This window comes from Eubalaena glacialis, chromosome 12 (assembly GCF_028564815.1).
Source record: "Eubalaena glacialis isolate mEubGla1 chromosome 12, mEubGla1.1.hap2.+ XY, whole genome shotgun sequence".
NCBI lineage: Eukaryota > Metazoa > Chordata > Mammalia > Artiodactyla > Balaenidae > Eubalaena > Eubalaena glacialis.
Window position 1 is genome coordinate 20,863,661 of NC_083727.1, and position 16,536 is coordinate 20,880,196.

Below are 16,536 nucleotides of genomic sequence, written 5' to 3' on the forward strand. Positions count from 1 at the left end.
ATCCTTCAGATAATTAACAGCATTTCAAAGATGACAAAGTTATACTGGGAAGATCTGATCTAAAAGTAGCTTCCTGCCTGACTCTCCTTCCGTACCTGATGAAGTCTCATACTCGGGAAAATCAACCTAAAACAGCCTTTCACTTTCTTTTGTAGCTTTCTTTACTACTTAATGGTTTTAAATTTCTCTAGGTTGGGATAAAATAATTAAGTGTAGTGGTTTTTTTAAAATTCTAATGGTTGTTTGGCAGAATAAAAATAAAATATTGCCCAATCAAGAGTTTTAATCTCATTTTTTTTAATTCTCATTCCTAGTGACCTTAAAAAAAAACCAAGAATAAACAAACAAACAACAAAAAAACCCCACAGAACTACAATGTCAATAGTGCAAATAAGATGGTTCTTAACATGGTAGGCTACCTTTAAAATACCTTATATACTGAATATTTTTAAAGTTTCAAGGAAAGCTACACTAAAAAAAAGTGTTTCTGTGAAAATATTACAATAAAAGTCCTTTTTATTTACTTTGACTCATATACAATAATGCATTGGTGAAAAACAGTCCTTTTAAAAAATATCTGCACAGATTTTTGCTTTTGTTATACTTGTAGGCAAGTTGCAACTCTTATTTTTTTAAAAGTAGCTTTTAAGACACTATCTCCTTTGGCTTCGACACTGAAGGACACTTGAAGCAGTGTTGGAAAAGTGGGAATGATGTCCAGTTATTTTATTATATAAAAAAAGAGAGTGTGCAAGACTATTGACACAGAAATATAAGTTTACAGGAAATACATCCTGTGGACCCAACTGATATTAAATCCCTTGACGACATTCTTAATGCTCCTCTTACCTGCTCCAGCAAAATTTTGGTATTCATGTGTGCCCCATGTATTAGCTGGAAGAATACAGCTGGTGAAATAAAGATAAACCCCAACCTAATTGGGAAGTGTCTCTTGTTCTTTACAAAAAATAATTCTTCCTGAAAATTTCTGGAAATAGATAGTGGTGATGGTTGCACAACATTGTGAATATAATTGATGCCACAAAAATTTTGAGTCATTCACTGTGGCTCACCAAGGTTCTAATGTAAGACATTTTCTCAGGGGCCCTCAAGACTCAACTCATGGGCCAAGTTAACACGTGGACTCTCAACTTCCTATCCCTACAAAAATCGTAGCAGCTGACCCTCCTTTTTGTTGTTGTTGTTTTTTTTGTAATTTGAAATCTTACTATGAAAGATTATACGTACATTATCAGGCCTTACAGCTAGGCAGATGATTGACTGACTGATTGATTTTAAAGAGAGGAGGGGAGCTATAAAGCCTCTTGACCCTGACTGTCCCAGCCTCACCTCCATTTCCTCCACAGCACTCTCAAGCTCTTCTGGTGACTTGTATTCAAAATCCCTCTCCAGGTAGTCTTCTTCTGCTTGGGTCATCCATTCCTGCATCTCTGCCAAGTCTTTTTTCAGGTTCACCACTTTCTCCTGACTTTCAGACAACCTATTTTTTTGAATAGTAATCTAGGAAGGAAAAGCCATTCACGCGAATAAACAAATCCTGACACATTAAATGTCAACTTCTAGTTTCTAATATCAAAAGACACAGTAATAACTTTCCACAAAGAGTCTTAAGATTTAAAATTCAGATGAAACCCTTTATACATTTTGTGCTGATGCTGTGGAATATAAGCAATAATGAAAACAATAATTACAACTGGGATTCGGTATCGCATTTTGGACATTAATCTGGAAATATCTATTATACTTCTGAAAATGCGTAACTGTTGACAGAGTAATACTCAACTGAAGGACTCTTACCTACATCCACAAAAGCATGTATTTCAAGGAAATCTACTCTAACCTTATTTATGGGAAAAAAAAAACCTGAAGCAACCAAAATGTCCATTTTTTCCTTTTTCACAGGATTCCTCATTAAGACTGCACTTTTTAAAAGCAGAGAACAGTAGATTGCTATCAAAGGTGTTGATACAACACTGCTTTACAAAATTTTGGTTTTGATAATCTACTGTACTTGTATATTCCACACAGATACAAAAAAGTTACATTAGAAAATAGGTATTTGTCTGAATCTGGTTCAATAGCTTTTTAAACTATTTTAAGAAGCCTAAAAATATCTTTCAGAAAGATCCCTCTAACCACACACTGACTTCCGTGGGAAAAGATATACCACACAGATCATCCAGGGCTCACTTCACTATTCAACCCCCTGCTCAAATGAAATCTCGCAGTAGTGGTCACCCTGCTAGGGCTTGCTTGGCTGTGAAACTGATGGTGACAAAAGGGCAGTTCAGGAATAGGATGGCTCTCTCGAGAGTAAGGGGGAATACTTAGTGGCCCTCCTGTTCCACTCTCCAAACAGGATCACAGTCATAAAAATAGACAGGCACTAAATAGGAGCTTGGATTTCACTGCCCCACATGGTACTCAGAGAGTCTACTGCCAGCAATATACACAGCCCCGCTTCCCAAGTCTTGTTGATCAACACTTTAACCTAGTGAACTTTTTAAAAAAATACAGGTTTCAGGGCCCCACTTCCCCAAAATTCTTTTTACTAGTAGTTTCCAAACACTAGTCAGTTATATACTATTCATGGATCCACAGAGAAGTGAGAAAAATAAAGACACTCTAGCAAACTTTTCAAAAAAAGAAAAGCTTAAAATTATCATTAATTATCTGAGATTATATACTTTCTACATTTTGGCATTAAGATGTTTTTCCTTTCACGATATCATGCATATAATAGACTGTTTTTATTTGTTGATTTTATATGTCTATCCTTTCTTAGAAAAGTAAAAATTTGGCAACACTATGTTTGTCCAAAATTTCTTCAACCTTTTACTACTCAGTGATATACAATAGTCTAGAACTGCTTTAGATAATTACATAGCAGGTGGCTGCCTCCTTGCTGAAGACACTTATAAAGTTCCCATATATTTATTCCCATACTTTGAAACAATAATAATCCACAATTAATTCTATGTTGTCATATGTGTATGTATGTATATATGTAGATAAATAGATACACAGATCTAAATATCTATATGTACCTATGCATCTATCTATCTATCCATCTAGCTATTGTCTTCCTTGATCCTCACTGCCACTTTCAAACCAGTTTCCTTATTTACTTCCTAAAAAAAACCCAGCTCCGGGCTTCCCTGTTGGCGCAGTGGTTGGGAGTCTGCCTGCTAATGCAGGGGACACGGGTTCAGGCCCTGGTCTGGGGGGATCCCACATGCCGCGGAGCAACTAGGCCCGAGAGCCACAATTACTGAGCCTGCGCGTCTGGAGCCTGTGCTCCGCAACAAGAGAGGCCACGATGGTGAGAGGCCCGCGCACCGCAATGAAGAGTGGCCCCCGCTTGCCGCAACTAGAGAAAGCCCTCGCACAGAAACGAAGACCCAACACAGCCATAAATAAATAAATAAATTAATTAATTAAAAAACCCCAGCTCCTTCAAGCACATGTCATCAAATTATAGCACATTTAAAGGAGTTTGAATTTGGCTAGAATATAAGATGATATTATGAAAGTATTTTCTTAAGTGTGACAATGATACTGCAGTTTCGTAGAAGATTGTCCTCCTTCATGGAAGAAGCATGCTGAAGTATTTAGGAGTGAAATGTCATAATATTTTCGACTTCCTATCAAAACTACATATATAACAAAAAAAAAAAGGTATGCGTGTGTGTGCCTGTGTGCGTATGTATGTATGTAAAGAGAGAGGGAGGAGAGAGAGAAAAGGCAAATGTGGTAAAACATTAACAACTGGCAAATTTAGGAATGGCTTATGGCCGTTCTCTCGACCATTATTTCAACTTTTCTTTAAATTTGAACTTGTTCAAAATAAGGAATTTGGGGGGAAACAAAATAAAATACTCGGGGATGCAAACATAAAATTTTCCTGTATAAACATGAAACAAAAAACATTGTATTAAGAGATATGTACTATCTATACAACTGTCTGTGGGGTATTCCTGCATTTCACATTTTCTCCTCTTGTTTTTTACCCCTTTCTCACTCACTTCAGCTGTATGCATCCTCCCTATTACTTCACTAACAAAACAGAAGCAATCAGAAGAGAACTACGTCATATTTCTACTGTACACATAGTTGCCTTCCCTTCATTACCACAGAGGGACTACCTAATAGCAATTCTTTCACTTAGAGGGGGGACCTCATCCCCTCTTGCCTAATCACAGACTTTGCTTCAGCAATTAACTTCTCTCAATCTCTTCTGCATCATTTTCTCTTTCTAAGTGAAGTCCTTTTCGGCATGCAAACTTCCAGTAATACCCCTTATTTTTAAAAATTACAAAAACAGCTCTTTGGATCCCCACGTCCCTTCCAGCACCGACCCCATTTCTCGGCTCCCTTGAATAGAGAAATTCTCAAAGTTGGTTACACTTGCCCCAGTACTTCATTTGCTTTCCTCTCCTCAACATTCTCCAATGTGATTTTCTTTCCCACCATTCCACTGGAACCACTTTTCTCAAAGTCCATAAAAGCGATCATCTTGTCAAGTCTAAAGCTTGCTTTCCAGTTCTGATTAGTCTCAGCAGTCCTCAGCATTGAGCACTGTGAAAAGCTTTCTCCACTTGGCCACTGGGGCCTCATGCTCTCCTGGCATTTCCCCTCTGGCTGACCTTTCCTTCTTAGCATCTTTGGCTAGTGGTAAGTGCTAGAGACCCCATTTGCATGTCTTGTAATCTTGAATTTAATCCTTCCAGTATGGAAAGCATCACTTCACCTGCTCCCACAAAAGCTTCTCCTTGAGTCTTCACCATTTCAGTAAATAGCACCACAATTCACACAAAGTGGAAGCTTTGCAAAAATCCTGAGCTGTCGTTAACTATTCACTTTTCCTCATATCACATATCTAATCCACTACTAGACTCCCAGCTCCATTTTCAAAATATAGTGCAACCCAACATTTCTCATGACTTCCACCACTATCTCCCTAGTCCAAGGGGCCATCCTCTCTCTCCAAGACTGCAATAACCTTTAAGTATTCTCCCCATTTTTATTCTTGCTTTCCCAGAGCAAATTATCCACATGGAAGCCAGAGTGATCTTAAAAGATCTTTCATGTATTAATTCCTTGCTCAAAACACTCTGCCTTCTATGTAAAATCATACTTGAAATAAAAGTCAAAATCTATGCTTCAAAGGCCATATACAGTCCATCTCTACCTACCTTCTGACCTCAAATCTTCCAATTCTCCAACCTGCTAACTCCTTCCTTCATTCTATTCCAGCTACAACAACTTTCCTGTTCTTTATTGAATATGTCAAGCTCATTCCCACCCAGGGGCCAAAGGTACAATAGTACCCTCCCTTCATTAAAAAAACATGACCCAATTCTGGCCCCAACCTGCCACCCATGCTGTAGTTATTCTAGACCACAGTTTTTCAAACTGGATGGGCTATAACATCAGTTTACTCTGTCAAAAGAAGCCACTATCTACCTCTTGAAAACCACAGGCAGTGAAGTTTAAAAACTCACCTCTTTGCTACATTTCTCCAGTTGTGTTTGGTAGTCAGCTAGTTTTGTTTGCATCCAGGTTTTGATTCCAGCAACTGGAGAGCTTCGAAGGTTAGCTTCTATTTCTTTCATGTCTTTCAGAGATGATTCAATTGTTTCTATTTCATTAACAAATGCCTGAAAACATAACATAAGCCCTTGTTGAGTTCATGCCTATATAAGTAGATGCCATTATTACAGTTTGTCTGCCTGTATCCCTGCAAATATTTTAAGAACAGACTGCTTGGGAGTCAGGACTTTTAACTACTTAAGAAATATTGTCTTAAGAAATTCATTTCACCTGGATGTTTCATATAGCCATCTGCCAAATTAGATTGGAAATACTTGACTCTCAGCAGGGAATAGTACTTTTAATTAATTTAGAGAAGCTTAATGATTTCATCAAATATAAAATGCAAGAAGTATTACTGGCAAACTTCATTTGTAAAATATGTTTTTCTTAAAGCCTCACCATGTGGCACAATAAGAGTGATATACAATTGGTAATTATGACACTACGACTGTCACCGTACATAAAACAGCAGCTACTAATGAACTAAAATTGCTCTTATATTCCCCACCCAAAATTTAATCCGAAAAAGGATACATGTATATGTATAACTGAATCGCTTTGCTGTACACCTGAAACTAACACAACATTGTTAATTAACTATGCTCCAATATGAAATAAAATTTTTTTTAATTCTATAACCATGGCCAAAAACAGAAATATGAAAAATCAGTCATTTGTTGACTAGCTATAAAGTCAAAAAAAGGTTTATGATGAAAGATATTTTATCTAGGTTTATTGTCATGTCATATTCTTACAATTTTAATAAGAGCAGCAAATAAGAAGAAGAAGAAAATGTTATGTAGTACAGCAGGTTCCCTAGATCAGCAGAACTCACAGAGCACTGGTCAAGCTGTCTTTGTAGCCCTTCGGCATCTCCTTGGACAGCCTGCTCTTTCATTAAGAAGTCTTTCACACCATCCATCCACTTCTCAATGACTTTCGAATCAGCCTAAATCAAACACAATAACAAAGGGGGATATTACTCAGTGGCATTCAACCTACTACATCTCAAGATCTATTGCTACTGGGAAAAAAGCAACTTTTCAAAACTCTGATAGCATCATTTTCATTTATTTTCTTTCTTTCTTTTTTAAACTTCCAACATTGAAAATAATTATTTTCTTCATTGTTGCCTAAAATCCTCATGAGATGATATCTTGGTGATCATTCTAAAAATTTCAAAACACTCTCCAGTGAACAAAGTTATTTTTCTTAACGTGAGCAATATCTATGATTAAAAATTCAAATTAAAGGTAAAAAATGCTTTTCTGGGTATAATCAGCTTAAAATCTTTCATTCTCATATAATTTAGAACAATTCTCTCCTTAAGTTGGCTACTCAAAGCAGGAGTAAATAAATAGCACAGTGGAGGGAATACAATAGATTTTTCTTAGTTCTGCGGTTGGATGCCTTGTTATCTAAGAACCCAGTATGGTCCACTACCCAGCTCCATTCTTTCATCCAACATTTACTAAGCACCCACTGTTATCCAGTTACTGTGTGTGGTACTGGGGGAAATGAGAAAGGGAAGATTTTGCAGAAAGAATGAGACTTCAGACAGGTAGTAACATTGGAACTGGACCTTGAAGAATGCAAATGATTAGGTCCAACTTAGCTCCAAAACTAGAGTAAAGTGATGGTCATTTCTTTCCAATGTCCCCCATCCATCATTGGTTGGTCTGATTTGTTATTTTCCCTTGCATTGAGCTGAATTTGTTTCCTTGTACTTTCCTCAATTATTTGCTTCTCATTCCTCCCTAGGAATGGAAATAAATTAACTATCTTATTCAAAAACAACCTTCAGATTGGAAGGCAGCCACTATGTCTTCCCTTAGTCTTTTAGTGATTAAACACTCCCAATTCTTTCCATGATGTCTCTAGTACCTGATACCCAGATACTGCACTCAACACTGTGATCAACACACTCTGAAAATCACATCAACTTTTTAATGTACTTAAAATATGCCACCGAGAAACAAGTACTCTTATCCTTAAAATGTTTCAATGAATGACGAAGACGGAACCTAACTGGTATTTCACGTATGGATATTACATTCAGAAAATGCCATCTAAATTTTTTTTTCAGTTTTATTTTTCTTATTGTAGAGTTGGGTTTTGTTTCCTTCATTTTTTTAAATTTGTTTAGATATATATTATTCATAATATTATGGTTAGCTAAAACTCCAAAATTCCCACAACTACCTCAAAAGTATATTTTCCCTATCCCATACTGTTTAATTGACTTCTGTAATAAATTCAGAACTTGATATTTATAAATATTAAATTTTGCCTTGTTATGTTAACGATACTACTTAACACTACAACAATAAAAAGCCAACAGAATGATCTGAATTTTTAGTCTCTCCACTTTCTTATCAGCTGTGCCTCCCAGCTTTCTCTTATCTGCAAATCTGACAGTGAGCTATCCTTTTTCTGTTGGGTTTTTGGGGGTTGGGTTTTGGGGTTTTTTCCAGATGAAAAATAAGGCCAATTACAGTGCCTACCTGAGCATTCCCCCATGAGGACACCATCTCATTCATTAACCAACAAACGTCTCAGCTTCGTTTTCAAAACATGGGAATCAACATAATACTACCATCTAAGTAGCTTTCCACTTCCTTCCGATAAGGTTATAAGAGATTTTCTCAAATACTTTGCTGATATCAAGACTTACCCAAAATGATAGTTTGTCAGCATCATTTGAACTAAATGAGCACACATGAAATGTGAGACTATGAATCTGTATTATCTAATAATCTAGTATCCCTCCTCCAAAAAATAAATAAAAGCAAGCAGTACTTAGGAAATGAGTCCGGACAAGGCTTATGAGTGGTATCCATGCTGATTCCTAGTGACCACCACATTCCTTCCTAAGCACATATAAGATCTCTGGTTGATCATTCATCTACAGCTTTGTCAGAAACTGACATCAAGCTTACTTCAGGTCTTTAGCTTCTAGAAAATAATGTTCCCCCTTATTTAGGACATTCACCCATCTCCATTTTTTTCTGGTAATTTCCTCACAAGTTGCATAATCCGACCTTGAGATCATGGGTAAAATCCCACGCTACTCAGGATGTAGATTTAGGCATCTGAAGGACTGTGTCGTTGTTCCATCTAACTCACAATTCAGGCTCTAATGCACCCTCAATAATGACCATTCTCCACTTTCTAGTTTGCAGGGTCCTTCTCTGATGAAGATGGGAAGCAAAAAGTGCTTATATAGCTGGGCCTTTCTGTCTACTCTATTCATGTTATACCACTCTGTGCAAGCACTTCCTCGTTCCCCTTCTCCCAAGCAAGCTTTGAAAGACCTTTCAGTCACACTGTGCACTTTCCCCAAGCTTCCTTTCCCTCTGTTCTTTAGCCTGTCTGTCACTATTCTCATACACCCACACTACTCTTATAGATTTTCAACTGGTGACGTATCTCTTCTTCTGGGTTTGCTCCAGCATTCTCAGATCTTATCCTAGAAAACTGCTTAGGAAGACATGATCAGGGCAGGGTGGAGTGGGGTGTGTAAAAGATAAAAGTGCAAAAACAGAGAAAGTACGAATATATCTGTAGAGTTCATAAAGGGCCTTTTTAACTGTCCATTTAACTTGTTACCACTTCTTGCACTGTTAATCTCCAGTCTGAACTTTTCAAGAATTCAAGGCAGCATTACTGCTGTGTAACTGGGCAATTCATTAAATCTAGTTTGGAATAAGGAAAATTGATAGTCTCCTGGGCCAAGAATTTTTGAACTTTATATGGAAGCATTATATTCCAAGAAGGTTTTAACCACAATCAGCCTTGACTGAAGCAAGCAGCCTCAGTGATCCCCATCATTGGCACAGGAGAGGAAATTTTATGATATCAACCCCCTTCCTCCCTCCTTCGGACACATACAGACCCTTGTGAGCACACACAATTCACACACACCCGCTTCTCCTCTTACAGTGAAACATGAGAAAAAAGAAAGAGGCAAGCAACAGACATAGACAAGCCACGCAGACCAACTGATCATCCCAATAGGAACAAAGGGAACAGAGAGGAATCTGAAAAGTGTTTTCATGACTAAAACTCCTGCAGGTAATCCTGACCACACTGAGTTCTAAGACAGGCAGTGTGCCCCATGAAAAGAAAGACCAAGGTCTGAATACCTAGTTCAGCACCTTACCAGCCATGAGGCCTTGAGAAACTAATTTCTCAATTTCTCTTCTGGGAGCTTCCATAGCTCACCTATGAAATAGGAATAATAACAACTGCCTCGTCTGATTGTTTTGAAAAACAGAGATGGTACAGAGCAGGTATGCAGTAAATGGTAGCTAGTATTACTCAGATCTACAAAATCAAGTGCTTTATTACCAAGATTAACCCCATGAAAGAATTACCACTTCAAGTTCTGGTGTCTATTCCTAACAGACACTTCATAGGAATGAGTAACCAGGGTGAGTACATATTTGCATAAGCATGCGTTTAATGTGTTTAAATGCTGCCAACATTAATGCTTGTTCCATCACATAACTGCTTATGACAGTTCTGACTAGACCCGGCTAAATTCAGCTCAGCAGAAGGAAGCCAAGTACATGAGGAAAGGCCCAAACTCTAGAAATGCCTGATAACAGAAGCTTCACAAGGCATCCCTACCCTGTGGCTACACAGTGCGGGAAAGGTTTTTAGATCACTCAGATCACTACTAGCAGCCATTTGTGTGCAGGTAAATGCGGGAGACAGACAGCTCTGCTCTGCCCTCTAGCATCTCCTCTTTCCCTAGAAGGAAAATATTATCTCAATCCACTTGCAGCAGATGTTTCCTGTGCTTTTTAAAAAAAACCAGAATCTGCTCATCTTTAGGTCAATTGTAGAGCAAAGAGGTTACAAAGAAAGTGAAGGAGCTCACATGAAGAGTGTTCCTCTGCCCATTGAAAAATCACTCAGCTGATGCACTTATGAGTTTCTAATGCACAGTAATGAGTATTTAATTTTTTCACCATCTACATCGACTTGCAGCATGAACATAGAAATAGATAGAGATATATGGAGATATTTAAACTGGATAATTTCTAACTTTCTATCTACTCTGGGGAGACTTCAGTTCTTTTAGAGCAATACGAAAAACTTTAAAATATTAGTAAATTTCTAAAAAATAAATGTTTGTTATTATTTCACATGCAACAACAAACTGTAAGTACTAATCTAGGGTAAGCATTTCTCGTTCCTATTTATACTCACAAATTCTCAGAGAAATATAAAATGACTAATATGGTAGTTTTGAAAACCAAAGTATGGAATACTCTCGTTTGGAGGGGTCAAAATGCTACATTGACCATCACGGCTCAAAAGCTCTGATTTGTAAGCACTTTGGATGAGTAACACCTGCTGCTGGGACACAGAAAAGGAATGTGAGGTCATTAAAACAATTCCCTTAACCCTACACACACCATCTCCTAGCCCCCAGCTCATGAGCCAGGGATAGAGGAAATCTGAAGCCTGGTAACTCTGGATTCAATAAATTCCAAGGTGCACGACTTCCTCCCAGGATTTTATTTACAGCTAAATTCTTGGCATTTTATTTTGCTCCTCCCCCATCTGTTGGAATGTCCACAGCTTTTTAAGCAGCCAATATCTAACCCAGGATATAGGCAAAAGAATTGAGAAAACCGAATTAAAACAGTATATTAAGGCAGTAGGGCTTTTTGTTTGTTTTATAATGTTCATTAACCTCAAAACACTCTAAAAAGTGTTCCCTCGCTTAGTAGGGAAGGCCAACAGTGACTTTGCTACTACATTTATTTATCAGAAACTACCAGAGTTCTTAAATTTAAGGTTCAGAAAGCACCAATATTCCCTTTATTAAAGTAAAGTGCATTCAGAATGAGAAAAAAAAAACTCTTATGAGATCATTCGATCAGTTATATGTTACCTAGAAAGAATTAAATCAGCTATACTGCATACTTTTGTTAGAAAATATTTACCATTGGGTTTTTACCCTGAAATGTGTTCCAAAGTAATTTCTACACCTGGTTCTGCATGTCTCAGAGCTCCAGCACGTCCCCTTCCCCACTCCGCGTGAGAACACAGAGTTCAGTGTGTGTCTTTGCTCAGCAACCGAAGGAAGAGGTCTGACTACATGGGTGTCCTGCCAAGGACAACTGGGCATTTAGATTTTATAGATCCAACCTCATTAGACGGGACGAGTGTGTATGATGTCTGCAGGCACCTTCAAGGCAGAGCCTTTCACATCCGCTTACCTGCAGTACCCCAGACAAGGTTCCTGTGCTCCAAGAGCTCATGCCCTGGGGGAGGACAGACAGGCAGGTCTCAGCCATAATAAAAGCTGGCCTGAGACGGGGTTCTTGTGAAGGTGTAAACAACGTGTAGAAGAAAAGGGAATAATTAGCTGCAGGTGTGATGGTGAGTAAGCCAAAAGACTGCTTGTAGAAGCAGCTTACACTTAAAGGAGGAACCAAGGAGGCTGTGAATTCCTAGCAAGTAAATAGTTCCGAAGAAAGGCAATCGTCCAATGTGTTCTTTGTGACCCACTGCACTGTCTTCCCACCCGAAGCAGTGCACAGGAGAAGATGCAGACAGGGCTCCAGGGCGAGGAAAGGGCAGGAGCTATAAGATGTGCATGAGAGCACTTTGTACTATTATGGCAAAGACAACCAGATCCTTTCCAGAAATACAACTGGCATCAGTGTAGACAGTGAATTCAAGAGAGGAGAGGTTGCAAGCAGGAGTCAGATTTAAAGGGTAATGGGATTATCAGGGCAACAGATTACATGAAAGTCTGCAAACAGAAGAAGGGGCTAAAGAGGCTGTCCAAAGAGGAGGGAGCATTGGTAAATACCAATATAAGAGAGAGTTTTGTGCGGGCCTTGAGGACAGTTTCACAATTTCATGGTTATACCACCCTGCAGGGGATCCTGAATACGGGAAAGGAAATAATATGAAATACCCTTGCAGCCCCTGAATTCAAAAATATTATTGCTGGTGATAAGTGGCGTGTTGGGATTTTATAATATTTAATCCCCATAACTCATAAGAAAGTCATGTCAGTAAAATCAACAGTGAAAATATTACCTTTTTTGTGTATTTTTAAATATTTTGCTTCCTGGAAGGAGTGGTAGGTCTTTCCATGAGAGTTTTTAAAAGTACCAATTAACATTTTAATTCTTAAGTACAGGAAGTGAGGTTATTAATTTGGCATGTAATAGATAAAAAAAGAAGAATTTAAGAACATATTTGAGCATGACACTGTGAATAACAATGCTGGCCCAACCTCTACCTGTACAAAAGAAACCAGCCATGTAGATAAAGGAAATGCAGGCACATAAGGAAAACAGTATTTGTCAACAAATAACAGAAAACTAAAACTTGCACATAAACAGATAACAAGATAACCTGACAAGTATTGTAGGATGGTAGGAAAAAAGTAACTGCATAGCTATGAAAATACTTTCAAAGTTTAAATGTGCTGTGTCAATGAAAAGCATTATTATTTTGAGTAGTGGGATTGATACTCCAATCCATACTCATGCATTTGTGTACCGTCTATTTACATATCCCTCATGGAGTTCCAGTATCATCTGGTTCTGTCAGTGTGGAAAAAATGATTAGAATTAGTAATATTCAGGAACTTTTCTTTCTGACTTTGAGCATGTTAACCTCAGCAAGGATCACTGTTAACGTTAGCTGCCTCCAGGAAAGGAAATGGTATTGGGGAAGAAAGGGAACTCTAAATGCTCACTCTCAATACTTCCCAATTATTCAATGTCTTCAGTGAGCAGTATTTATGTATTTCTTATATAATTTAAAATGCACTTTAAAAATAAACAAGTCAACCACTTTGTTCCTAAGAAACACCATCATAAATTGGCATTGAATCAAAAACCTACTGTACTTCATGCCTTAAAGACAAGTAGAACTTGAATGCCTAAAAAAATAGATACCAGGTCATTGAAAAAGGAAAAACAATTTTAACCTGTAAATGAATATTTACTGCAATTATCTCTAGGGGAAAAAGTAAAAGTTTTTTTAAGTGAATTGTGAGTAATTAAGTAACAAGCAATTCCTTCAAAGCAAATAAAGGAGCAAAAACGTTCTTTAGAAATAAACATTTCAATAAAGAAGTTGAATTAGGGAATACTGACATCATCAACAATCTTGTAGTTAGGAAACAAAAAATAAATTAAAAATTTGTAAGTTACATTCCAAATCTGTTACTGTAATAAAAGCAACCAAAACAAAAAAAAAAACAAAAATAAAAAACTAAGTATCCAGACACAGGTGCTTAAAGTGAGATATTTTTAATGGAAATAAATGTGGCATATGCTCCAACTGGCCACTTTAAGTGCCTGGATTTGCTACATTAGTAACAACCCAGTAAAGCCCAAATCTGGATTACTATCACCACAGAACCCTATTTTGTGTTTTGGAGGAATGTTTATTCTCTTTAAATTCCATATTAAAATATTGGCATGCGTTTAGCTAACCCTAAAATAAATACACTTTTAAGAGTCAAAGGAGATTAACCATTAGATTAATCTTCACCTGTAAATTTCCTGAACTACATCTCAGATTTAAATATGAAAACAAAGCAATGATCTTTTGAATTTGATCAAAAAAGAACTGTGAAAAACTCATGAAAAAAGAATAAGTATAATCCAAAAAGTCACAGCTACATGAGTTGTGTGGGAAATACTTAATCCAGCATTGCTCAACCTTGGCACTACTGACATTTGGGCCAGAAAATTCCTCCATTGTGGCGGTTGTCCTGTGCATTTGCTGTAACCTTGGCCTCTACCCATTAAGGTGCCAATAGCACCCTCCCTTCCCCACAGGTGTGACAACCAAAAATGTCTCCAAACATTAATAAATGTCCTTCTGGGAGGAAAATGACCCCTGGTTGAGAACCACTGACAATCCAATGCTTGGATCATAACCAAAAATTTTAAATTATGAATAAGGGTAATTTGGGTTTTTAAAGTTGGAAAGAATTACAACTGAAGACAGACAAGGGGAAGTGGATCCACTCACAAAATTAAATGAGCCAAAAATACTGAACCACAAAAAAAACCCTCCTCTTCAAAATTAATGGTTTGTTCTAATGAGATCTCACTGTAAAACTGCAGCTTAAACTTAGAGAAAACCACTTCCTTCCACTACCACCACACACACACACAGAGCCCTTGCCATCCTTATTCTCCTGGTCATGAATTGGAACTGTCCATTGACTCCTGTGTCAAAGAGCTTCCCTCAAAGTTCAGTGATCACCACACTTGCTGGTCTTTCTGGATCTCTTCACACTGATCTGTATAGTCTACCAGCTTCTACCACATGTTCTCTGATTTTGATTTTTAAAACATCATTTTCATAAATTTTGTCTCATATATATTCATAAATTTAATCTCATATATATTCTCTTGGGATCTAAATCCAAATATATATATATATATATATATATATATATATATGTAAAATCTTCAAATCCAAATATATATGTAAAATCTTCAAATCCAAATATATAATATATATATACACACACACACACATATATATATCCCCAAATCTAAATCTATTACTAATCTCATTTTATTCACTGAAAAATATTATTGAGTGCCTTCTCTGTGCCAGGCACTGTACGAGAAGTATACCCTGGGATACATCAGTGGAGGAAAAAACCACAAAAGACCAAGGTAAAGAGGCACTGGGGGGGCGGGGGGGGGCGGTAGGGAAGAGGGTGCGATTGGTTCATTCTTCATCCAGACCTTTTCTATTAGAAAACCAGGTGATTTGGAAACTTCACTACTTCACTTCTCCATCTTCCTCAGAGGTGAAATGTTAAAATTCTGACTGTCCCGTCTGACATGGACTTTGACCACTTTCTCCTACGTCCTCACATTTATCCTTTCCTCTGGAACTCTCCATCCAGTTGACCTCTACCAAGAAGCCTTTTTTCAAGGCCAAAGGAGATAAATGTGTTCCCCAGCACATTAAAAGTATGTCTTTGGTTGGGATTTATACATGCCAACTTAAGTACGTAATAAACATGGGGCCAGAAAGAATGCAAAATACTCAAATAATAGTTAGTTACTGATAATTACTATTTTACTCTGTAATAAACTTAAACTCCTAATGGTCTTTAGATTTACCTCAAAAGTTCTGAGTTTGGGGGTAATTTCTTCAAGCAAATGCAGATCTTTGGAAACCTTGACCTTTAGTCTGTTCCACTTTCCTTGAACATCATCAAATTCTTGCTTATACAGTTTTTCTACATCTGGAGAAACATTTTTCTCCAAAGCCTTTGTTTCTTCTGCAAGTTTATGCAGTATAGGTTTTTGATTCTCTAGGATTTCATCAAGGGCCTGGAAAATAGTTTTCAAGATTAAAAATACACACAATAATTTGTCTGTGCAGATGTAATAATACTGGCTATAAACAGTCAAAGTCACTTTTTAAAAAGAATTTGATCAAAAGAGAATTGTGAAAAACTCATGAAAAAAGAATAAGTGTAATCAAAAAAGTCACAGCTACATGAGTTGTGTGTCGTTTAGACACAATGTATCCTCTGCACTAAAAACCAGCAGAACAACAGGCCCAGTGAGGGCCCAGTGTGCTGGGCTCCATGGTGGATCTGTTGCATCTGATGAAATAGTGCAGAGGCACATATCTTAAATGACCAGGGAAGCATTTTCATTCAATACAGTAAAAAAACAACACAATCGATTGTCTTCATTTCATTAAAGATACTTTATATGGTTGAGAATTTTAAGCTAGTCACAATAGAAGGAGAAAAGATGCTTTTATTCTATTAAAAATATTTAATAACTGTCTTTTAGCTGAGGTCCTACATTATAGTGATTAACCTTCAAATTACAAGAAATATAAGAAATGTTTGACTAATTTTGACCAAAACTAATATATTTCTTAAAT

General features: G+C 37.2%; 1 protein-coding gene across 7 annotated transcripts in view; it reads right to left on the bottom strand.

Moving 5' to 3' along the window:
- Positions 1–16,536, bottom strand: part of UTRN (utrophin) — a 519,047-nt gene that overhangs the window by 337,124 nt on the left and 165,387 nt on the right. For all 7 annotated transcript variants that reach the window (XM_061207128.1, XM_061207126.1, XM_061207127.1 and 4 more), the window contains 4 exons: positions 15,756–15,968; positions 6,452–6,565; positions 5,526–5,681; positions 1,351–1,521 (listed from right to left, as the gene is read on the bottom strand). In XM_061207128.1, coding sequence (XP_061063111.1) covers positions 1,351–1,521; positions 5,526–5,681; positions 6,452–6,565; positions 15,756–15,968 — 654 coding nt within the window. The remainder of the gene's footprint in view (positions 1–1,350; positions 1,522–5,525; positions 5,682–6,451; positions 6,566–15,755; positions 15,969–16,536) is intronic.